Source organism: Pipra filicauda, unplaced genomic scaffold (assembly GCF_003945595.2).
Source record: "Pipra filicauda isolate LSUMZ 115617 unplaced genomic scaffold, ASM394559v2 scaffold192_size1418226_pilon, whole genome shotgun sequence".
NCBI lineage: Eukaryota > Metazoa > Chordata > Aves > Passeriformes > Pipridae > Pipra > Pipra filicauda.
In genome coordinates, this window is record NW_024104301.1 from 1,122,911 (window position 1) to 1,147,866 (window position 24,956).

The 24,956-nt window shown below is 39.9% G+C and overlaps 1 protein-coding gene across 3 annotated transcripts in view; it reads left to right on the top strand.

Moving 5' to 3' along the window:
• ATP2A2 (ATPase sarcoplasmic/endoplasmic reticulum Ca2+ transporting 2) overlaps window positions 1–24,956 on the top strand; it is a 45,516-nt gene that overhangs the window by 10,943 nt on the left and 9,617 nt on the right. For all 3 annotated transcript variants that reach the window (XR_003544190.2, XM_027739761.2, XM_027739760.2), the window contains exons 5-15: window positions 1,479–1,617; window positions 13,121–13,201; window positions 14,595–14,680; window positions 15,571–16,035; window positions 18,307–18,395; window positions 21,368–21,470; window positions 21,971–22,102; window positions 22,195–22,317; window positions 22,489–22,707; window positions 23,489–23,824; window positions 24,083–24,303. Coding sequence is in view for 2 of the 3 variants with exons in the window: in XM_027739761.2 (XP_027595562.1) it covers window positions 1,479–1,617; window positions 13,121–13,201; window positions 14,595–14,680; window positions 15,571–16,035; window positions 18,307–18,395; window positions 21,368–21,470; window positions 21,971–22,102; window positions 22,195–22,317; window positions 22,489–22,707; window positions 23,489–23,824; window positions 24,083–24,303 (1,994 nt within the window). In the remaining variant the exon portion in view is untranslated. The remainder of the gene's footprint in view (window positions 1–1,478; window positions 1,618–13,120; window positions 13,202–14,594; window positions 14,681–15,570; window positions 16,036–18,306; window positions 18,396–21,367; window positions 21,471–21,970; window positions 22,103–22,194; window positions 22,318–22,488; window positions 22,708–23,488; window positions 23,825–24,082; window positions 24,304–24,956) is intronic.

Here is a 24,956-nt window from a genome sequence, read left to right on the forward strand (position 1 = left end):
ATTTCCCAGTTCCATTCCCTTCTCTGGACACGCTCCAGCCCCTCCATGTCTTTCTTCTTGTGAGGGGCCCAAAACTGACCCCAGGATTGGGGGTGTCTCAGCAGTGCCCAGCACAGGGGGATGGTCCCTACCCTGGTCCTGCTGACCACACTATTACAGACCAGGATACCCTTGGCCTTCTTGGCCACCTGGGTCATGTTGAATTGGTTTTTATTTCTCCTTTTTGAAGGAAGACTTGTGTTGAAGTAACCTTCCATTTGTGAGACTTTATTTTGCACTTTAAGGTTTTGTCTGATGTTGGCTCCTAATTGATTCACAGAAAAGCAGTATCAGCATGATTTTGTTGAGGAGCAGAATTAATTTACCTGGTGGAATATGAGACTGGTATTAATTACAGCTTTCTGGGTCTGTGCTGGTATCTGCACTGCCTGGCCCTGAGCTGTGCCATGTAAATTCTAGTTCCTCAAGCTAGTTTTGTTAACGCTCATTTTTAGCTGCATTGTTATGTGGAAGTACCAAGTCCTTCAACCCTTGAATTTCTGATGATTTTGTTTCTGCTTTGACATGCAGGAGGAATTTTTTATTATCTGGAAAAGCTGATGTATATTTGAAGGGCAGACAGTGTAAAAACTATGTGCACTCTACCATTATCTATAATTATCAGGCCTAAATGACGTTTGGACTTGTCAATAGGGAAATGGAAAATAAGTTCCTTCTCCAAGAGCTGGAGAAGGAGCACTGATAAGCTGCTGGTTCTTGTGTTCTCCTTTATCCAGGTAACATCACAATATTGATCCCAATCTCTGGTAGTGCTTAGTGAGAGAACTGCAGTTGAGACAGGAAAGCCTTTGTGTTAGTGGAAATAAAAAAGGTTGTCATATGTGGAGATTCATCCAAGTTTGTAAATTAAGAGATTCTGGGGAAGTTTCTAGTCTGTCTGCTTTAATTTCACTTCAGAGTCACTTGATTTGCTGAAATAAAGTTGATTTTATGTTGTTTGAGGTTTGTCTTAACTTGATCGTTGATTTCTGCCAGTAAGTGAAATTCAGTAGTGCTTGTCTACTCCAGTCTGAGTCTGAGCTGCTCCAGCTGGTAAGGAACAGCCAAGACTTCTATCCATGAGTCTTAATTCTGTTTAGGGCCTTTTTATGTCAAAAAGTATGTTACATGTGGATGTAACATTGAACTCTTTGTGTGGCCTCCCTGCAACAACATGGGATAATTTTGATGGAAAATGCTGCAAGGTTTAAATAAACAATTTCTAGGTTCTAAATGCCCACAAACATCTGAATTAGGCTGTAAAGATTTCCAGTCAGCAACCTCACAAGGGGAGAGGGGTCACAAAATGTTGTGTATGAAAGAATGTTGCTGAGCCGAGTTGGTAGTATTCATATGATAATGCTTTTGAAAAATCAGATCTGACCTACTTATTTTTTCTTTGAGGGCTTTTGAAATGACACATTTTTGCTGTCTTTTAGGAAAGAAATGCTGAAAATGCTATTGAAGCTCTTAAAGAGTATGAACCAGAAATGGGCAAAGTGTATCGACAAGACCGAAAAAGTGTCCAGAGGATTAAAGCCAGAGACATTGTCCCAGGGGATATTGTGGAAGTGGCAGGTAAGACCCATTTATGTAGCACATACATGTGTCAGAATATTAATGTAAAATTCTTGTGGGGGCTTTGTCTTACTGATTTGAGGCCCTGGGGGGAGTTTTCAGAGGCTCCTAAGTATATACTTCACTTATGAACAATCTTGTTTTGGTTTGTCTGTAATTACCTTAAATGTGCATTTGCACTGGGGGGATTGTTTTTCAAATTGCCATTTAGTTTAATTGGTAGGTCTAAAAGCAAAGCATCTTCATTGGAGTGCTGCTTTTAACACTTGTCACAACTTTAAACTGGTGTTTTCTTACGTCTGGTTTCAGTGTGTCCTACAATTTGTCTGGTTTTCTATCACAGAATACCTTCTTCATTGCTTTTAAATGTGTTTCCTTGGGTTTGGGAGTGCTGAGGTGTTTTTTTTTTTAGTCATGCTCTGAGTTTTCATCTGAATGTGTTTTCCCAACTCTTACACTTGCAGTAGCAGAGCCTTTGAACTTCTCTTCACAAATGTCTTCTGTCCTCTCAGCTGGTGTGACTGGCATGTGACATTGCTGTTTTCTCATCTTTCTTCATTCTTTATTGCTTCTTTTGCCTATTCCTGTGTAGGAGATCTCAAACAGATAAACTATTTAGAGTAGAGCTTCCTATTTCTCCTGTGTAAGCATTTGAAGGGACAATCTTAAGACTGGACTTTAGCCTTGAGCTTTCAAATATCCTAGATTTGCTCTAAAAGGTGTATCTTTATTTGGAAGGAGTGCAAAAATATAAGTGTCATAGACTTTTAGCTAAAACTGTCATTTTGGTGATAATGCCATAGCAATAATTCTTTCTCTAGACTGGTCTTATTGATGGCTTAAGTGTTTCCTATTCCTTCCCAGCTAGATGTAGGTGGTTCTTGCTAAGTGTCAGGAGTGATTGCACCCTCATATTTTGTAGGTCATTATCAACTGTTAACTGAGTGATTGTTCCTTTGGGAACAATTCAGGGTGTACATCAGATGTGCTTTTCACAAGTGTCACTTTGATTTTAGAGGTGGTAGCTGTCTCAAGAGGAGATAAATATATACCCTTAAACTTGCCTGTCCTCCTGTTTTAATTAGCAGGCAGGGAGAGTGTGCACTCAAGATGAAGTTGGTGTTGGCTGCCAGCCCAGCTTTCATTCCTTGAGAAACTTTAGCACTCGCTGAGCCCTGTCTCGAGCCTCCGTTTTGTGCACAGGATGATTCAGCTCCAAGTACAAATCCAGAGTGCTGATAGTGGAAATTAGGGGGGAATTGTGATACCTTGTCACTCACTGTGCTCTTTGACTCGCTGTTCCTGCTCTGCACAGTCAAAGCTGTGAGCTCTGCAAGGAGCTTTGGTTTCAGGCTGACGTTTGCCGTGTCCTTCGGAGGCAAACAGAGCTGTATAAATTACAGATTCTGCAGGAGATGTCTACTCCAAATCCTTATCCTGTTTCTAAATGTCACTGATGGAACGGGAGTTTTGGAAGGAGTCAATATCATAGGAATGCATTTGGGGGTTTTGGTATTTTAGAAGTATTGGTAGAATTGCAAGTTGATAACTGTGCATTTTGCACTGGTTTGGGGGATCTCACTGAGGAGAAAGGCTGGATTTTGCTGCTCTGCCGGGTGTCAAGAGCACAGAACACTTTCTCCTTGATTCTTTGCTATTTCAGAAGAGGTACAGATTGCATTTTCATCTTACAAATTTAGCTCTGCCTTTGTTCTGTATGTGAACACCTGGGGGATGTGTGGGCTTTTACTTACCTGCTCTATATTGTCAGTATCCATAAAATCAATTACTGTCTATAAAAGGGCTGTGTCTGAAGGAGGGAAATGATTTGGGAATAACCCTGGACTAGGATGCCTATAGCACCAGGCTGTCTTTAACAAACACAGTATCCTTTTTTCATAGGGTTACTATTGCATTATTTTAAAATCAGCTTGTAAAACAATGTCTGATAGTCCAACGTGTGTAGAACTAATTTATTTTTTCTTAAAGAAAGGACAGGTTCATGTAGAGAAACAAAAATTATCCAAGCTTTATGACTGTCCTTTAAGATGGGTGGTCTGGCTTCTTGATGGACTGAAGAATCTTTTGTGGGTAAAATACTGGTGGATCAAACAATCCCAAGCTGGTCTGAAGTACTCATGATATTTTTCTTATAATGGCAAATACACTTAAATTACCTTCACTTGAAGCTGCAGTTGATTGTAAGTCATGTGGATGTTCAATAGAGAAATAAGTGCTTCAGTGTGATACAGATGGTGATACTGAAATAATAAATGCCAGTAGCTGGACAATGATGAAGTTTTAATTGTAATCAAACTGGGAAAAGCTCCTGAGCAAGTAGAGAAGAGCAACACATGGGGTAGCGGTGTTGGTGTCAGGACCTGGAGGTGAGGGAGACTCTGTGCAGGCCTGTGCCTCAAGAGCAGGAGGACTCTGATGGCCTTTGACACGGTGTTTGCAAAAAGATGACCATGTAGGGAAGTGACAGAGCACTCCATGCTGGGATACATATCTGGCTATGGAATTCTAGGCAGAGTGCCAGTGACATTTGTGTGTCCAGGCAAATATCTTTCAACCAAGTGGCATAAACAGCCAGGTGATAGGTTTCTCACCTGTGTTGATAACTAATTTTGAACAATTTATTCAGGTCTTCCACTACAATATGGTTGTATTTAATGCTGTAACAGCTTTGGTAATTTGAAGTAGCTGTGGATGGGTCTGACACAGAGATGACTCTGTTACAGGAATTGTTAGATTGATATTGCAGTTTGGGGGTTGTGGGGGAATATATTTCCCTCTTTACATTGCAGGAGTTCCCTGAGAATAAGTAGCATTGAACCATTTCTGAAACTACTTGGTATTTTCAGCAGTTTTGAACCCATTAAAGATAACCTGTGTTGGTTAGTGTAACCCAAAGACAGTGCAATAATGGTTTATATTATCACTTTTTATTCTGGCTCCTGAGGCTGTTTGTAGGGTTTGACTGTTCATTATATAGACTATCCATCTGCCTCATGGCTTTCTGAGTTAAAGCTTCTGGAACAGATGCTGGTTTATTTGACTTGAAGTAATAGGGGGAAACTGCAGGTTTGCATTGACACCTTGCAGTAAATATGGAGTAACCTGAATTAAACTGTCCCTCGGGTGATAAATAACCTTCTGCCTGAGGTGTCTCTTGGGATCAGTGTGACAGGGCAGAGTGTGGATGAGCAATTACCCTTCCTTGTGTCTGGTAGCCAACAAATTCCACTTTCTGCAGGTGTAGCAGACACTGTAGTTTGTTTGCTCAGAGACTGTGCAAACATCAATTTCTTAACTACCTGTTGTTAGGAAGACTTTCTTCCCTCTCTGCCTAAGCAGAGGTGGTGGAAGAGACGCTGTACAATGAACAGGAACTCTCTGGGATGCAGCTGAGGTCACAGGTTTGGGATGTGTGCCTTAAATTTGCTCACAGAGCTGTAGTGGGTGAGGGTTTCTGAGCTACAGAGTTTGTTTCTCAGAACTAATGAACTGAAAGCCATCCAGATGCTGTCCTCACATGGCTCTCCGGTTTGCCTGTCTTCAAATGGATTATCATGCTGCTATAAAAGTTGGGCTTAGTTGGAGGGTGCACTCTAAACTTGTAACCAGGGCTATCTTAACAGATTAGATATACTTCGGTTTAGTTGAGTTTTTGTTTGCTGGGTTAAAGTAACATTTCAAAGAGAAACTTAAACCAGCATGGCCTTAGTTCTTAGACGTTTTTTATGAAGTTCAGCCAGGCAAATTGGTGTAAATCACTTCTTTTTTTAACAGAAGCACATTTGGGAACAGAAGTGAGCTTTGTTCACTTCTGTTGCATTTTCCTGTCTAAAAGTTTCTGGTTTGGATACAGTGTATCTGCATTTCTATAATTTAATAAATGAAAGTTCATTAGTTGCAGTCAGTAAGTGACCAAAGCCCAGTCACAGTAGTTCCTGTTTTCCCTGAATTGGGAAGAGGAATTGAATGATTTCTTGTCATCTGTTACTGTATCTGTAAGTACTCAGCAGCTTAAAAATATACACAGAGTTCCCAGAAGCTGTTGCTTATTAACTTAGTGTATATTCCACAAGACTTAGTTTTATACCTGGCATAGAGTAGGCAAGAATTACTTTCTGAGGTTTTTTATTCCAATTGCAGAGCACTTTAAGACTCTTGGTAAAGCACTTGGGTGCTTTATAATGAATGAAAGATAAATTTTGGGGTGAAGAAGGTCAGGAAGGAAGATTTTTGAGGTGAATTATGTCAAACTCCCAGGATTATGAAGAGCTGCAGGTTCTCCCTGGTAATACAGGCAGCAAACACTGATGTTGCAGATCTTCCTCCAAAACATCTGGGTCCTTGTGCCCATATTACTCTTCTAATAACTAGAATTGATTTTCAGACTCTGTGCTAGAGATGCAGGTTTACTTTTTCTGGGAAATTATTAAGATTGGAAAAAATAATGGAAAGGATGGAGTAAGGTTGAAGTCCAGAACAGAGACCTGCTGGAGGCTGTTCTACAGCAGACTGCTGACACCTTCTCTTGATGGGGAAACAAATGGGCTGCAGAAGTTGTGGGTGTTTCCTTACCTTGTCAGGTTTGGGTTTTAAAGCACATATTTTGGTTTTTTTCCACAAAGTTTTGCTTTTGAACCAGAAGAGATAGGAAGGTACATCAGTGGTTAATAAATACAGGTACAAGCAGTGCATAAATCTCTGTGCTTCAGTGAACATTTTGGCCAACACATCAGAGGCAGCTCTGAGATAACCAGGCACAGTCCAAACTCCATTCCAGGCTTGACTGGAGCCTGGAGTTATGTGAGGTTCAGCTCAGGGCACAGCCTAAACTCGTGTCCCTTTTAACACACATCTGAAATCTTACAAAACACACTTCCCATTTTTTTCCCCAATTCTTGTAGCATTTTCCTCCAGAGCTGCCAAACTTTTAAAGTAAAAATAGTGAAACTCGTTCTGGTTTAGTTGTTTGAATTGAGAATGTATCTGATATTCTGTGCTCTGATAGAACCGACACCCAGTGGGGTTTTATTATAAGCACAAGTTGTACTGAACAAAATGCTTGGGCATCAAGATAATGCTCTGTTAATACCATTTCACCCTGGCAAAGCAAGCTTGCTTTATTTTTTAAGGCTAAAGTAAACTTGCACTTCCATAATTCTTCCTCACTGTTCTTATGTTACCTAAATGCAGCATAACTTGGAAACTTTGGTGTGAAGATGTGCTTGTTCTCTACCTGATCTGGCAGAAGTTGAGGCTTAACTTACAGTCCATTCTTTTTGCTGTTAGATACCTTTATAGGCTGGTCACAAGAATTTTCTATCTAGAGCACAGTGATATAAATAGATCCACTAATTAAAAGCTAAAAACTAGACAAATTCAGATCAGAAATAAGTGCAGACTTAGAAGCACAGTCCCTGGCCATGAGCACATCTTATCTAATGTTCTGGTGCCCTCTTCAGAGAGAATGACACGAGCATGTTTTCACAGAATGAGAAGGAATAAAATAGGAATAATTTAAGTCTTATGTAGTGTTTAATTCAGTTTCCACTTTTTTTTTTCTGAAAAATGGTTCCAACCTGAAAATATTTTGATCCCAGAAAGCAAAGCTTTTCTTGTCCTTTTGGTTTTCATTGATGCTAATGCAATATCTGTGTGGTTTGAAATTTTTTAACCTCTATATTTAACAGTTCTTAGCTGAGGATACTCACACTGTGTGTACACTGTACAGAAAACTCCCTTTCTGTCCAGAATGCAGGAGGTTTATGATAGAGGCTGTTTCATGCAAAGAATGAACGTATTTAAATTTATTGTTCTGTCTCCTTGTCAGTAAAAGCAAATGCTGTTTTACTGATGTGGTTACAACTGATGGACTGTTGCTGTTCTAATCTCTGTCTTGTTGAAAAAGAAATCTTACTGGTTTGGAGTGGAAACTCAGACTTAAAGTGTCTTGTAATAACTCTTCTAATTTTGACATATTGACACTCTTGGCCTTGTATGAAAATGTAGTTGGACTCAATTATCTTCCTGTTTTATAGAGCTTCTGATTTTTGGGAGCATTTTATTATACCCTGTTCAGGAAGTGTTAAATACTTCAAACCTGTTACTACGGAAGAAAAATTAAGTTTCTGATGGTCTGAGGAAATCAGGCACAATGGGAAGACGAGATTGTCTGTGCAGGGGGGAGAGGAGCTGAGCTGTGCTAAGGAAGTTTAATATAAAAACTAATTGTGCTGGAGCAGCTCTACTTCTAAATATGCACAATCTGATCATGTGTCAGTTTTAACTGTTAAAATCTTCCAGCAATTCCCAATTCAATACTCGCTCAGAACTCAGGAAATACTCAGTTCTGTAGCATCCCAGGTGTGTTATTTTAAGTTATTTAATGAGTAAATGTGCTATTTACTCATTTCAATCCTTAAGCTTAAGCTGACTCCCAAACTTCATGTAGGAAGTTTCGGTTGCTTTGGTTTATTAGTAAATACCCACACAATGGTGTGTCCTCTAATTTAGGGATAAGGAACTTAATTTTGGGCAAGAGAGGAGACTGAAATAACTGACTCTTGAATTAAGAGACTAAAAATCTCATTAGGAAAAGTGATTTAAGTAACTGTACCCATAATAATATATCATGTTAGAAAATTGCTAACACTTAATGTTTTTTGTCAAAAGAATTAATAAATACTTAGCCTTTTCCCCTTTTGATGGTAAAACCCCATGTATTTTGCATCAGATGTTTTGATAGCAGTGGGGCAGGTTGTGTGGGCTGATTTCCATAGTATTTCTACCCTGGCCTGATGAAATGAGAACATCCTAATAAAGCAGGAGAAAAACCATGGTGTCTTAAAAATCAAAATACACAAGTGTGTCAACAATGAACCTCAGTATAATTAAGACCCTTTTTTTTTTTTTTTTTGTTCTCCCCATTTGGTATTTTATGGAAGTTGGTTTGGGGATGTTTTTGCACTGTTTGTGTTCTCAAATTGTTCGACTATAGAATAGTTTGGAGCTGTACTGATAGTCTTTATTGCAAAAGTCCAATTCCAACTCCCAGCCTGCTGATAACAGAATCCAGGCTGACACTGGCTGTGGTTAATGACAAACATCAATAAGAAAGTGTGAGGTACATATTGTGTATGAAGAACCATTCTGACTTCTATGGGAAAAATTCCTTTCATTTGCAGTGAACACAGAGAGGGACCTTTTGCAAACACTTGGTACCTGCTTTGCTAAGAAGGGGAATTGTTCTTGTGACACACTAACATAAAAAAGAAACAAAGCTCTTCCCTCTTTATAGTGTACCTGCCTGTAAATCCCCTCTGAGCAAGTCTCCAGCTGTGGGAGGGATCAGAGTTAATAGGGCTGATATCAGTGTTCAAAGTACACATTTAAATTAGTAGTTTTATTCTGAGGCCTGTTCTATACCGTAGTGGCTTTTGGGGGTAAAGTTAATGCTGCTTCTTGAACTTACTGTTGATTAGAAGATGTAGAATATACATTTCAAGAGACTATATTGAGATATAGTCTCAATGATTTGAGACTTGAAAGATGAGCACGATCCTGTTGTAGTCTAAAGTTCTTTGTTAGTAGCTAAAAATATAACAGGGACTGAAATCCACACAGCTTTAATAGTTATTTTCCTTCCAGCTTCATTATTCATAAAATATGTGCCCCATCACTTCTACCCATCGTCCTGGGCTGCTCAAACCACACACTGGTCTCACCTGCAACATTAATGTTGTATTTTGGCTGTAGAGGTCTCCCAGGGAGTGTCTCAAACCACATTCTGACAGAATTCTGAAATTAAATATTTACTTTTATTGCTCTGCTGGAAGCTGGTGAAGTGTTCCAGGGGTGTCAGTGCTCAGGTGAAACACCGGGGCGATGAGTTGATGGTTCCACTGTAGGACTCGGTCACTGCCCAGTATTAAATTGGGACTAACACTGTTCAATATATTCTATATTTGAAGTTGGCTCAGAGACTTGAATTATTTCCTCTTTCAAGGCAACTTTGCAGGTTGAATGGGGCAATCTGTGCCCTGGGTTGTCCTTTAAAGGCTCCCTTCTTGAGGAGCCTCAGTTACTCTGCAGACACTCGTTGGGTGCCGAGCTCTGTTGGTAAGAAGGGTTGTACTGCACATAAAATCAAATGTTTATGTGAATGACTGTTCATATAGAGGGAACTTGACCTATAGCAGTGTAAGATAAAGTGTGAGGAGCTTTGAACTTGAGAAGAAAAGCTGGAGTGTAATCAGTGGGACTCTTGGCTGATAACATTGGTTGGGTGGCTGAAGAACCCAGCATTTTCAGATATTAAATTATCCCTATTTTCAGTGAAGGAATGTTTAAAACAATTAACATAAACTTTTTAAATTCATATCACAACTAAATACCACTCCAGTTTCTATCAAGGAGTGGGAACTGTAAGTTGTCTGCTTCAGTATAGACTCACGCACAATTAAATAAAATGGGTATTTCTCTTTTTTACCCCCTTACAGGGACCAGGTTGTTTTGAAACAGATTCCTTTGTGTGCTGAGGCTCAGTATTAAAATCCTAAAATTCTGTGCATGAATAAAAAGATTCTGTGGGTAAAGCTGTAATGATTCAAACCAAAACCTCCTTTCACCCTTGCAAACAGCAGTCAATGTTCTATTTAGAAGGGTGTTTTAATCAGTAGTTACATATTTGACTACACTATACTTTAGAACATATATGTGGGTAGTTTTGAAAGCAGCTTATTTGATTTCTTCAGAGCTGTTGTGGAAATCAACTGACTATTTAGAATTAAAAACTTTGAAAATAAGAGATGACAATATTTCTGCAACTGACTATTTTAGATGTCAGAGTGTGGGATTATATCCATTTATTGTATCAGCTCAGTACTGAGCAACACAAATACATACTCACCTTGTAAGTTCTTGTTGTCTTCCAAGCCTTGGGTAATACTTCTGCTGTTTTTGTGGACTGAAATGTAATTAAATTTTAAAAAGACCCCCAAAACCAACAGCAAAACACCATTTTCTTTCCTGTTTTAAAGTACATGGGGAAAAAAGCCTTCTGCTTGTGGATAAGATGTGCACTACACTGCTCACTAAAAATTTCCTGTGGTTCCTATCAATCATGGGATGATTTCCTATTTATATTCAGTTTCAGTTGTGCTCATGAAAGTGTATTCCAGATAATAAATGACTTATTGTCATAGCTGTTATTTTGCAAAGAGCTGCTTAAAATAGCTCCGTGTTTGACCCTGATGTGCAGCTTTCCTGCCTATTGGAAATGCCTTGAATATTTTACTACAGCCTTCTCAAACAGAGGTGGGGAGCAAATAAAGTGTCTTATCTTAAATTGTTGAGATAAACTTAGAAAGCTGCACTATCATAATAAATGTGACACTTCAGTTCTGGTGCTTCAGGCAATTGATAATGACAGCAGCACTTTTCAGGGAAATGCTGATGCTTAAATATCAATAATTATTAGAGGGTTCTCTCCAAGTGCTTTAGAAATTGGGAATATTGTGTTTGAGTTCGAACAACTTAGAGCAGCTCAGAAGTAGGTTCAAAATCACTCGTAAACTTTGCCATGTTCTGTCCAGTTCCTTGGATGCTTGAAGATGTTTTGTGCTGTGGAGTGATCGAGTCTTTCCCAGTGTTGTGGTGGAGGAGTTGGCTGTAGATTTCCAGCTCTTTGGAAATGTTGGTGCAGATGGACAGCCTTTCACCTCCTGGCCTGGGGGTCAGGGATGACTGAAATGCAGCTGCTCCTGTGTGTGCACAGAACCCTCCTCAGCCTCCAGGAGAGCACTTGGAATAGTTTTGCCTTTTTTGGCCTAAGTCACCGTTTGTCTCAGGCTATTTTCTCTTGCTGCTCAAGGGCATTGTGGCTTAAATTAGTGTTCACATGGTATAATGATGCAAAAAGGGAATTTGTGGCTGTTTTTATTGTCTCTTTGTATACACATGCTTACAAAAACACATGGCTAACTCTACAAGCAAAACTACACAATCTTTTGCTGATTTTAATGGTTGGAGTTTCTCTGAATTTACAGAAAGTCACATGGTGCAGGTTTTTCTAATGTTTGTAGTCACACTTAACTCTCCAGTGTTTTATTCCACAGTTTCCCACTCCAGGGTGTGAGTGGTTGGATGATCCAAGGCTGTGACACCACTGTCGAGTTTTTCATGGTATTATTTGTTAATGTGCATTATTGCTGCTGGTTGCATAAGCAGTTCCTGGAGGAATTGCAGCTTATTTTAATTTTCCTGCAGGGACACACACTCCCATCTACTCAGATCAGCTGTCTTTAGCTGGTTATTGTCCCTTCTTTGTTTCTTTGCATTATTTTATAGTATAGCTGACACTTGAGTGCTGAATTACATCAGGAGTGTTCAGTCCTGTGTGTTCAGTGGAATATTGACATGCAGAACGTAGAACCCCTCCAGATGAGTCAGAAATGAGCCTCATTAATATGCTTTAGCAAGGGAATTTGCTGCAACCATTTATTTGCAGCAGGCACAAAATGGTGGGGCTTTAGTTCTTTTCTCAAAAATTCCTAAAAATTAGGAAAAGCTGGATAAGAGGAAGTAGGAAGGTAAAAGAATTAATTGTGGGATGATGGAGATGCTGGAGCTCAGTTGGCAACTGGATTCATTACTCTGCCATTTTTAGGAGCTGTTAAATTTCAGCATCTACCTTGGTGTCTCAAACACTTGTTAGTGGATGTTTTTTCATTTGTTTGTGGGTTGTTTGTTTTATTTTTTTCTTCCAGTGTTTTCTTCTGTAAGGTATAAACATATGTGGTAAAATAAACATGAGAGTTGAGTGAAAATTGTAACTGGGATGTGGCTTGTGGTGTATTTAATAGAGCAACATTAGTGAAAAATAAAGCTACTGTGTGATCTGAAATGAACTCCCAACTCTGAAACATCTGGCAGAATTCAAAGTATAACATTACAAGAGCATATTTGCAGAAGCATGTTATTCTCACAATTGGTGCCAAAGAAAAGGAAAATACAACTTCTTTTAGTTTTCTAAATAAATAAATGTGGAGAATTTGATCTTTGGCTAGCAGAGGACTCACTTTGGGCATAGAGAAAACAACCAGAAGACTCTCCAGGACCAGTTGTTCTGAAAAAGGGAACTTGATTCACCTTGGCTACGGTTTTGATTGTTTATAAATATGTCTTCTGAAATGGATATCTTGCTCTTGAGAATGTTTTCCCTTTGCTTTCAAAGGGCCATGTGATTAGAAAAACAATCCCAGTGATTTACAGCTTCTTTCTTTGAGATTAGGTAGGGGCAAATGTAAATTGGATACCCAGAAAATTGGAATATTGCGGATCACAAAAGCAGCAATAAGCTGTTGGTGATTTTAGTCGTCTGAACAGTTACTGGAAAGTCATTTTTCTGGCTGATAAAGGTAATAGTTCACTGGGTTAGAAGTCTCTCAAATAGCAACATTCTAACTTTGTTTTCTTTTCTTTGTAGTTGGAGACAAGGTTCCTGCTGATATAAGAATTACTTCTATCAAGTCTACAACTCTAAGGGTAGACCAGTCAATTCTCACAGGTATTTCTGTGACTTTTGTATAATTGTGTGCATAATTAGAAGTGCCTTTGCACCGTTTATTTTGAATAATCCATTAGAAACAAGCCTGCAGCTACTGAATTACTCTGTTGCATTCAATGCAGCAAAGTTCTCATCTGGTAACTTGGAGTGGCTGAATGTGTTGCTTCATCACTGGCTCTGTGTTCCCTTAGTGGGATGAACATTCTTACTGAGACCTGTGATGGTTTTTTGGTTGTCCCTTCCCCCCCAGCACAGACACGAGTAACTTGTGGGAAACCAAAATATAAAAAATTTAGAATTTCTCTTCTAGTTTACACAGTCTTCTAGGTTTGAACATCTTGTCACCACTGAAATATGAAAGTAAATCTTACTAAATGTCTTCTGCACCAGTTCTCTGTTCTCTCTCACAGGAGAGAATAACTTCTGCAATACTGGCAGCATTTAAGCTGCTGTTACTAAAGGCCCAGCACACTCAAGCCTTATTTGCTGAAATTCTGTGCACACACATTCATGTGTTTTCTGGTACCAGCCCTCAAGTGCAGGAGTTATTTTTAGAGCCCCTTTCAGATTTGTTGCAAACAAAACAAAGTAGAAGTACTTCTGAATATAGGAAAGAAGCTGGGAATCAACCAAGCGTGGTCCAACAGTTTGCTTTCAGCTGGAACATGAAGATCTGTCAGCCTGTTTTGGTGGCATAAATTAATGTTAACTAGCTCTGAATTTTAAAACAGTGCAGTGTTGATAGGCAAGCTGTTTTTCATCCTTGAAGCCCCAAAGTTTCTCAGTACAGATCCTGAATAGCACGGAACTGATCAAGCTTACTTATGTTTAGCGTAAAAAAATGGAGGCACTCCCTGTTTGGAACTGAAATAAGTAGAAGAAATGATCCACCAGAAATCTATAAAAAGGGAATAATTCCTTGCCTTTATTTAAATAACGGAATTCTTATTTTAAAGAATTCTGTTTTCAGCCAAGTCGATGCTCAAGTCTCCTGACTAATAAAGTAGAACTGAAGTCTAAGATGCTGTTTAGCAAAAAGCTTTTAAAAGTAGGAACCTTTGGTTCTCTTGAGTTTGCAAAAGCAGTGTAACTCCGTGACTGGAGCTGAGAGCAGCACCTTGTGAAATCTGATGTAGCAACAAACATCTGTTTCTATAGAAAAGGAACCTTCCTGTACCTGTGTGTTCACAGAAACAGATACACCATTTTCATTAAAAGTCAGACATTCAGTTTTCTTGATCAACTGAAACAACTCCTTGTTTCACTTCAGCAATTAAATAAAATCATGTGAGGAAAGAAGTTTAACATCTTAAAAATTTTAGGACTGAGGATTATAGCTTTTTGATTCCCTCAGGACTCAAGATACATGTACAGTCTCTTCTTATTATTTTAGGTGAATCTGTGTCTGTTATTAAGCACACTGACCCTGTGCCTGATCCTCGTGCTGTAAACCAAGACAAGAAGAACATGCTCTTTTCTGTAAGTTTTGAAATTTTCAAATAATTTGTAAAATAATTCTGAAGCTGATAAAAATGAGCAGAACTTTAAATATTCCCCCAAAAGCTGTAGGACTTTTGTTATATTCTCTATACACATTTCTATGTGTGTCTCCAGGTACTAAATGAATTAAAAATTAGAATTAACTTTTATTAAAAGCTATCCTCAGGGAAGATGCTGGATGAAACCTATATGAGGAAAATTATTTTTGTCCTTCACGAGGAAGTCCTGAAAGCTGGAGCACACACGCTTTTAAAGTGCTTCTATATTAATTTTCTAAAGTAATAGTTCTTATGAGTGATAAGAATGCCCACACAAATTGTGGTATTGTGTGGCTAAAATTGAAAACTGTATAGGAAAGGAAGCATTAAATACCTTTTAGGTAAGAAAATAACTCTTATTGCTGGCAGGCTGCTTGTAGAAAATTTAACTGTTCTTTCTCATGAACGTATGTTCACACAGGGAGTCCATGAGAACACATCTATTACCCATAGTAAATAGCATTAAATCTGGCAAAATACAATCTTAATTAAAAAAAAAAGAGAAAGGAAAACCATACCTAAGATTGCAGCTGAAATCCATAGTGCTTACTCAGCAGCTGGGTTTGCCTGTGCTGCTTGTGAGAGATCGATACTGAATTGTTTTGAGCCTGTTCTGGAAGGAAAAATTCCACACTGGAATGTTCCCTACAGACACAGGGACAGTGTCATCCTCTTCCTCTTTTTCTGTATCCTGGCTGACACACAGTCTGGACTTGTATAAGGTGGTTTAGGGTATTTTTGTGGTGTTTTTTAAAATTATAACAAACCCAAACACAAACTGTTTATAGATTGACTACAGGTTTTCTCTTCCCTTGTCTTTCTTTGCTTCAGGGTACAAACATTGCTGCTGGTAAGGCCATGGGAGTGGTTATTGCAACAGGAGTGAACACCGAAATTGGGAAAATTCGTGATGAGATGGTGGCTACTGAGCAGGAGAGAACCCCCCTGCAGCAGAAACTGGATGAGTTTGGGGAGCAGCTGTCCAAAGTCATCTCCCTCATCTGCATTGCAGTTTGGATAATAAACATTGGTCACTTCAACGACCCCGTTCACGGCGGCTCCTGGATCCGAGGTGCCATCTATTACTTCAAAATCGCTGTTGCTCTTGCTGTGGCTGCCATTCCCGAGGGTCTCCCTGCTGTCATCACCACCTGCCTGGCTCTGGGAACTCGCAGGATGGCCAAGAAGAATGCCATTGTCAGGAGTCTGCCCTCTGTGGAAACCTTGGGCTGCACCTCAGTCATTTGTTCTGACAAGACTGGTACTCTGACCACGAACCAGATGTCAGTGTGCAGGGTATGTTCTTCTAGTTCTCCTCTTCTCCTCAGCCACTCTGTTTGAATAGTCAGCATTGCTGGAATTCCTCTGTTCCTGAGTCTTTTGGTTCTCATCTCATCAAAATCCTGCTTTATTTTCCTAAGATAAGCTTCCACTTTTGATTCAGTTTTCCACTGTGGAGTCTTGAAGGCTTTTATCTCTTCCCTTATTTAGTCATGGCCAGAAATAGCTCTGGATGGAAGAGAAAGTTGTTTGCAAGCAGCTTTCCATTGACTGTTCTGTGAGCCTTTCATGGTACTGGTAATTATTTGGTGTGATTTGTGCCCTGTTTCAGAAAGTTACACTGTGGAACAGGATGTGTGTAGTGTTAAACACTTGCCTCTTTAATTGAGAAAGATAACCATGGGTGGAGAAACTTAGTATGAGAAAAGTAGATTTACTGCAGTAGCTTTGATAGTCAAAGGTGTTTTCACTCCTGAGTGGCTGCACCTTTATTTGGTTATCTTACCTCCAGTGGCTCTGTAGATCACTGTGGTGTTCTCAATGTGCAGCATTGTCTGACTAATGTGGCAGCTTGGAGGTGCAGTTGGCCCTGCCACCATTGCCAGGGTCATCTTCAGTGTTTGGTGTATTTTCAGGTGAGCATGAGTTCTGTGCCCCTCCTCCTTTCCCCCCAGTGTTCCTTTAGTGTTGGTTATTTTGGGACTTTTACAGCTAGTCCCTTAACAGAATGCATTTCAGTTGCCAGTTTGTGCTTCTGTGCAGGGATTTTATGGAGAAAACCCTGAGTTCTTGTGTTTAGTGACTGTAGAAGTTCAGTGGCACAGCAACTCCGACATCAAACGTTCAGAGTCTCCTTACATTGGGTTAGAATTCCAAATGTGTGAGTGTTGAGCACTGCACACCAGTGGCCAAAGTTTGTAAGCCCTAGGCACTTTATTCTCATGTGATTGATGGCTTTTTCTTCCTAATTGGTGGGTGACTTGTTCTACTTCCTTAAGTATCGTAGTATTTATACCTAAGAGACACAAAGCAGCTGCTCATCAGTATTCCAGAGGAGGTTACTTGCAGTAGAGTTGCATAACTGCCCTAGTCTTTGCAGGGATTTTTTCATCATGCAGATGCCAAAAGCAGGAGGCTTCCTGGTTAACTCATCATTTAAGTTGTGTTTACTTAAAAGCTCAAAATGCTCTACTCCTTATTTAGAGGTAAATGTTTTAGGTCTTGTGCAGTACAAGTTACTTGGTTCCTTGTTAACCTCTGGCAGCTGCAAAATAACATTAACTGTAAGATTCTGCAAAAATATAGCAAAGCTCTAATCCTATAACAACTAAGTTTATTTTATTAGGCTGTATTTTGTGAGGATGCTCATCTAAAGCATAGGGCAGCACAATGAGGGGAGGGGAAGACATTGCTAAAATGTGATGTGACAAAATGGCCTGTACTAACCAGTGGATGAGAAGTTCCATTAAGACACACCATCATTTAGTGAGAAATTATCTTTCCCACTACCACTCCAGCAAGCCATGAAGAGTAAGGCAGCTTTGGGCACTGTAGTTTTCATCTGTGTCTTCTCAGATGTGGCAGCTCTCCCAGAAACAAAGGGAAGAGTGAGATGCAGGTCTCTTGGGATACAACAGCATCTTTCAGATTGGTGTCTTAATTTGAAAATGTCATTTCACCAGTGGACCATGTGATAAAGTGCCCTGTAACTAGAAAACCAGGAGAGGAAACACTTTCACTTAAGGCTGGTGTTAAGGCACACTGGCCATAGTCTGGCTCTTGCCTAAATCCTCATCTCTTAAATCTCACAGCTTCTCCTGTTTGTAGATGCTTTTATTTTGACTTTGGCAGGAATTATCAGTTTCCAAGCTGCCCTGTGCTGCTTTTGACTGGAACTGCTGTTTCAAAGAGAAATAATTCATGTTTCGTGAGAATTAATCCACAGGTGTGAAGCTTAGGAAGAGTTTGGGTATAGTCAGGATTGTCAAGTGGTGTGTGAGAAGTCTCCACAGCTGAAGTGAAGTGCACATAGTTTGTGTTTTTCAGCTCGGCTGTAGTTGTGTCTCAAGGCAGTTTTCAAAGCAGAAGGGCTGTTTTCTGTACTTGGTGCTGCAAAATATGGAGCTGTTCAAACATGGGGGAATCGAAGTGCAGAGTATCAGATTTTGTCTGCTTTGTTTATTCAACCTAAACTTGCCTCTTGGACCTCCTTGCTCTAGGCCTGTTTAAATCTCTTGCATTAATTATTGTTCAAAGATAGTAACAATTCTAACCCTCTAATTTCAGATGTTTATCCTGGACAGAGTAGAAGGAGACAGCTGTTCCCTCAACGAATTTACTGTAACTGGTTCAACATATGCTCCCATGGGAGAAGTGTAAGTGTTCTGTTGAAGTTAAATACTTATCTATTTATGCATTAACTATTACTTTAGTCTTGAAAAGTGATGCATGTGATACTCAATAGCAATTGTTAATAAACAAAAGATCAGCCAGTGAGTACACACTGAAGGGCTGGGAGAAAAGGAATTAACAGAAAACAAAGTTAAATTCTAGAAGAGTAAACCTTCATGAAACTTGCTTAATACAGCCTCCAATATTGCAGTGACCCTTTGATAATATAAACATTAATTAGGGGTAGAGAGGATTTATTGTACTGAAATCTTACTGATCTGAGATTGTCTATGCCAGTGCTTCAAAATTTAAAGCAAGTAAACTTAAAGTAAGTTTAAAGTAAACTTTAAAAAGTTTACTTTTTTTATTTAAAAACTGGATAAATCTGAAGAGGTGAGACTTTGCCAATCAGTGAACTTAGTGTTTCTAATTAATCTGCCTTGGAGAAGGTGGAATTTGTTTTTTCTAAAGTATCTTCTGAATGTGTTGGAGTTAATTCTTAAATTTACTGTAAATTCCTGTCCCCTGCCCTCAGTAGTTTATTGGTGCATCTCTACTTGACAAGATGTGTGTGTTTGTCTCAGCCTTTGGTATTTGAGCTGGTGCTAAACCAGTCCCTTAGGAAAGGAATGAGGTTTGGTTTACTTTATCAGTTGCAAGTCTCTACTAGTGAGGTAGGTGGTTCATCCTGACAGCTTCAGGAATTTTTAGGGCTCTGCTTCTTGACTGGGCTGTTACAGCTCCTTTTACTTTGTCAGTCTTTTATGTGTTTTTAATCTTATCGCTTCAGTTTTACTTGCAGAAGAGAATTTAGATTGAGTTCTTGTAAACATCTCAGCCTTGTGCAGTTTCCCATTTGCCTCTGCCTCCTGCAGTCTCACCCATCTCAATTGTGATTATCTGTTTAATTTCCATAGCACTTAAGAGCCTGGTGTTCTCAGCAGCTGGGACTCTTAATTCCCCAATTCTCTTTTTTGTTTCAAAGCTAATTGCTGTCAAAAGCTTATGCTTTCATTTCAGGCAAGGTGACACTCCAGACCTTGCAGACACTGTTGAGCTCTATCTGGTCTCACAAGAGCTCCAGATAAACAAAATAATAAAATATAGTGTGGTGGCAGATGTTGAGTATAATAAGACAGACATCAATATATGTTAATGTTCAATTTTTACTTGCTGGAGTCGGGAAATGTGAACAAGTATGTTAAACACGCTGCATTCACCTACACAAAGGGTTCTGTGAGAGGGAAATTGCCTCAGAAAGGCTGTCAGAGGAAACACAGCTGAACTCTCAAACCTTTAGGGCTGATTTATTTCTGCCTTTATGGACAGCTTTTAAATCAGGGGCTTTGCAGGGATTTTAAGTGACTGACTTCACCTTGGATTACAAACTCTCACTGAAAATGGTGTCTGGGGGGTTAAGAGGCACTTGTTCCACTGCACTGCCCCAGAGCAGGACCTGCTCCAGATATGGACTGTTTCTGACACGTGTTACTTTGTACTTCAGACACTGTTGTTTTCCACAGCCTGTTCTTTTTCATAACCACTAAGTGGTTTTTGCACTAAATCAGAAATTTTTCATTTACTCTTAAAATATTTGGTATGTAATGCTCCTCTAAGATGTATTCAGCACATAAAATAACAAATATATCTTACAGAAAACCCAGAATTTCGTGCTGATTTATTTCCCAGGGATGTTAGAGGTTGTCAGACAGTTTGGAGTAGTTTTGCTGTGTCTCAGCACATGCTTACTGCAAACTGAGAGCACAAAATTTACAGTAATTAAGAACTGCACCAAAAGCTGGCAGAGATTGCATTTGACCTTCAAATGAGTTCATCTTTAGCTAATTGAAAAGCCTGAAGCTGGAAGGAAAAAACCCTCCTTTATCCAGAACTGATCCCAGCACCTCAGACTCTGCATTTGCCAGTCTTCAGAAATTGTTGATGAGGAACAATTTGATGATAAAATCCCCATCAACAAGTAATGGATGTTCCAGTATGTTCTTTGAGTTCAGAACAGGTGAAAACAGGAAGTTTTATCTGGGATAGATGAGGTGACAACCCAAGAGCTGCTGAGAAGGTTAAAGAGTTGACACTTCAAAGCCACTGCTTATGGCTGTTGAATCATATACAAAATGAAATGCTAAACCCATATTTGTTTTCTTAAGACTCATTTTGTTCATGTGCTTTGTTACGCAATACTGGAATTTGTTTGCAGCACCACAACTGAACAAAAGGTTACATAATGGGACATGTCATAGTCTGTGTTGTGGATTCTTATGGAGTAGTGATCCACATCTTTCCACCATCAGGCCTTTTATTTCCCTCCTGGAGAGCTTTAAGAAAAGATGTTACATATTAGTTCTGTCTTGCTGATTTTGGTAGGGGGAAAATAACAGTATTGAACACTGTCTTGGTTCTTTTATGCTTACTATAGAAGTATGGTAGTGCTCTAGAAAAGGAATTAATTTATTAACTGTTTCCAAATGTGAGAGCAAAGCAGTTATTTCTTATTTGTACCTTCCCTCTCTCTGAAGACCTGAGATACTGATCACTGAATGTGTATTACTGCTAGGAAGGTGTTTCTGTTCTAGTGGAATTTGTGTTGTGGAGTGACTTGGCTTTTCACTGGTTTAGGAGGTTCACATATTACAGATTGAATTTTAAGAAATTAAAAGGTGAAATCTGCTTTTAGAGCTGCCCAGTGCATGCACTTCATGCATTGCAGTAAATGTGCAGAATATGCAGTAGAAAGACAGCTAAACTCCTAAGGTATCCAACAATATCCCTCTCCTTCCTGGAACTCCCCTCCAAGCCCTGCACACACTCTAATCCTGCTTTCCTGTGCCTCCTCACTGAGCTCTTTTCCACATTTCTGTGTGACTGTCACTGGAGGAAAAGGTGAGATGCTCATACTAAATAACTAACTTGATTCTCCCCCTTTTCTCCCTCTGGAAAGGCACAAAGATGACAAACTCATTAAATGTAGTCAGTATGATGGACTTGTGGAACTTGCAACGATCTGTGCACTCTGCAATGATTCCTCTTTGGATTACAATGAGGTAAGAACATATCCTGGAACACAGGAGAGCGAGAATGGGGATGTTTGTTCTCATCTGTGTAGTGCCTTTCTGTGGTAAATCCCCTTCTAATCATGGGGGGAGAGTATTTAGGTCCTCTGAAGTATTAATTCTGAGAACTACTTGTTTGTTGAATCCTGAGAGAACTAAATGCAGCAGCAAGTGTAATCTGTAATTTGGAGATCTCCTGCTGCTTTCTTGCTTTGCCTCTCTGCCTTAGGGTTGCTGCATCTCATAATGACTTAAATGCTTGATGAAAAGTACTGACATCTTTCTCTGCTGCTCTTGAGAGCAAAGGCTTCAAATTCCTACAAATCATACTCTTCAAAGCTGCTCTTTAAAAATAGTTCTGCTTGTTTCATAAGCCACAGTAAATCTTGTTAAGCCTTTCTTTTTTTCCGTTGTGAAACTTGAACTTCTGTCTCCGGTAGGTTCCAGGTGAGGTTTAAACTGTGTTTTTGTTTGCTTTGTGTTAACTAAAGGCTAAGGGAGTTTATGAGAAGGTTGGTGAAGCCACAGAAACAGCACTTACCTGCCTGGTGGAGAAGATGAATGTGTTTGACACAGATCTGAAAGGACTCTCTAGAATCGAACGTGCCAACGCTTGTAACTCGGTGAGTGATCTGTGATCTGGGATTGTTTTGGGACAGAGGTCTGTAGTGTGTATTATCTACGTGCATTTTTATGCTGTTGTCTTTCTTTTAAGGTGATAAAACAACTCATGAAGAAAGAATTCACTCTGGAATTCTCAAGAGACAGAAAGTCCATGTCTGTCTACTGCACACCCAACAAGCCGAGCCGCACGTCCATGAGCAAGATGTTTGTGAAGGTCAGTTCCTCACCTGAAAAACTGGAGCTGTGGGATGGCTACAAAGCAGCACAACACTTAAAAATTATAGTACAACGAACTGCAGCTTGAAGATGGAGGAAGGACTTTGTAATTTAAGCAAGCAAGGGTTTTATTAAGCTAAATAACTCTTTTTTTTTTTTGCCTCCGCAGGGTGCTCCTGAAGGTGTGATTGACAGGTGTACACATGTCCGTGTTGGAAATGCTAAAATACCATTAACCCCAGGAATTAAGCAGAAAATAATGTCAGTCATTAGGGAATGGGGAACTGGTAGAGATACACTGCGTTGCTTGGCTCTGGCGACCCACGACAATCCTCCCAAAAAGGAGGAGATGAATCTGGAGGACTCCTCAAATTTCATTAACTACGAGGTAAGATTGGTGGCACTTCTCCCTCTCCCAAAGCGGAGAATGGAACTCTTTATGTCTGATTATTCCTTGAGGAAGTTACATCTGAGAATTTTCTCTTTCTGGCTGTTTTTGATGTCAGACACAATAGTTACCCACACGTGTGGAGGGAACACTTAGTTTAGGAAGAGACTTTGTGTTTTAGAAGAAACTGTTGATGGCTGGTGGAAGATAAAAAGCCAGCTGCAAACTGAAATATTTTACTTACAGGTCCTCAGGATCATAACTCCTTCAACTGTTCTCAGAGACTGACTCTGAAAAATTTTCCTGAAACTGCATTGTGGTTTCAGCTTTAGTGGTTGCCCAACTGCAAGAACTCTTTGGGGATTTTGTGATGGAACATACCTGCCATTGTGTGCAATGTGCTGTCAGCTGCAGGGGCTCAATCCATGATTATCATCTTTGCTGCTCTGTAATTTTCCAATGAAATCTGTATCTGATATTTAGAGGGAGGGAAATAACAGTTGCATGAGAGCTTTTGGCTTGTGCTCTGTGCTCCTGGCACTGATTACAAAACCGAAAGACTCAATGCTTGCAGGTCGAATTTGCAAGGCTGGCAACTAGAGCACATTTTAACCAAGAAAATTAGTGCATTTGAAGCAAAATATGTTTGGAAAGGTAGGCCAAGGAGTAAAAACAGATCTCACTACACTGAGAGATGTAAAGTGCAAGCAAAAGGATTTCACTGCTGTCAGATGAGGAATCTCCAGGATCTTGCACTAAAACTTGGTGTGTCTCATTCCAGACCAACTTGACCTTTGTGGGCTGTGTGGGAATGCTGGATCCCCCGAGGATTGAAGTAGCTTCATCCATCAAGCTGTGCAGACAGGCTGGCATCAGGGTCATCATGATCACTGGGGACAACAAGGGCACGGCCGTGGCCATTTGCCGCCGCATCGGGATCTTTGTGGAGGACGAGGACGTTTCCACCAAAGCCTTCACGGGCCGGGAGTTCGATGAGCTCTCGCTCGCTGCCCAGAGAGATGCCTGTCACCATGCCCGCTGCTTTGCTCGGGTGGAGCCTTCCCACAAATCCAAGATCGTGGAGTTTCTCCAGTCTTTCGATGAGATCACAGCCATGGTAAGTGATGGAGCTGATCCTCGGTTGGAAAGGCAAACACTGTGTTTAAACCCTAATTAGGCCCTTTCAGACTAATGCCCCATTCTGGAAAACACTTGTTTCCACATATCCTTAAACTCTAAAGCCTCGGGATAGTTCTGCACTTAGTGATTTTTAAGGATCCAAAACATACCCAGTGCAAAATTCCTTTCTGGCCCTTCACATAAGTCCCCACCTTATTTATTTAATTTTTGTTTCAACTCTGAATTCTCGTTTTAGACTGGTGATGGTGTCAATGATGCCCCTGCACTGAAGAAGGCAGAAATTGGAATTGCTATGGGTTCTGGCACTGCAGTGGCTAAAACTGCCTCTGAAATGGTTTTAGCAGATGACAATTTCTCCACGATCGTCGCTGCCGTGGAAGAAGGACGTGCCATTTACAACAACATGAAGCAGTTCATCCGGTACCTGATCTCCTCCAACGTTGGGGAGGTTGTTTGGTAGGTTTAAATCCGTTTTTTCTTTGAACTAGAGTAGTGATGGTGGAGTCTTCTGTTGGTTATTTACTTCAGTATTTCTCACTAAAACCAGAGGAACAGGTTCTCCAGGTGATTGATCATTGTGGGAGTTGTATGTTTGTGGCCTGGTCTTTAGAGAAGAATTGTAGCTGGCCACAGAAGTTGACATTGTGTAACATAGAATATTGTAGCTCAGTAGGTAATGCTTTCCAATTATTTCTATGATTGGAATAATTCTCTAGAACAGGAAAACAAAACCCTTAATCAAATATTACAAGATCTGAAATTTCAGATAACTTAGTCACAGGCATAGCTTAGATGTTTGTTTAACCTCAGGTTAAACATGTGTTCCTCTGTGAGGAGCAGTGGGGACCCAGCACCACAGAATGCATTTCTGGTAGCAGAATGTCAATATTGATCTCCTCACAGCCCTTACATCAAAGCAGACTTTCTCCCAGAGTGGAATAAAACACAGCAATTGTCTTACCTTGTTTCTTGTCAACTTTAAAGCCATCCTTCATCTGGCTCTTGCTGCAGCCCCTGTGTCTGTTCTATTTATTCACACAGCCTTGGAGCCATGAAAGCTACATGCTCATTAAACTTCTGCAGGGAGTAGCAGTGATCTAGGGAAATGA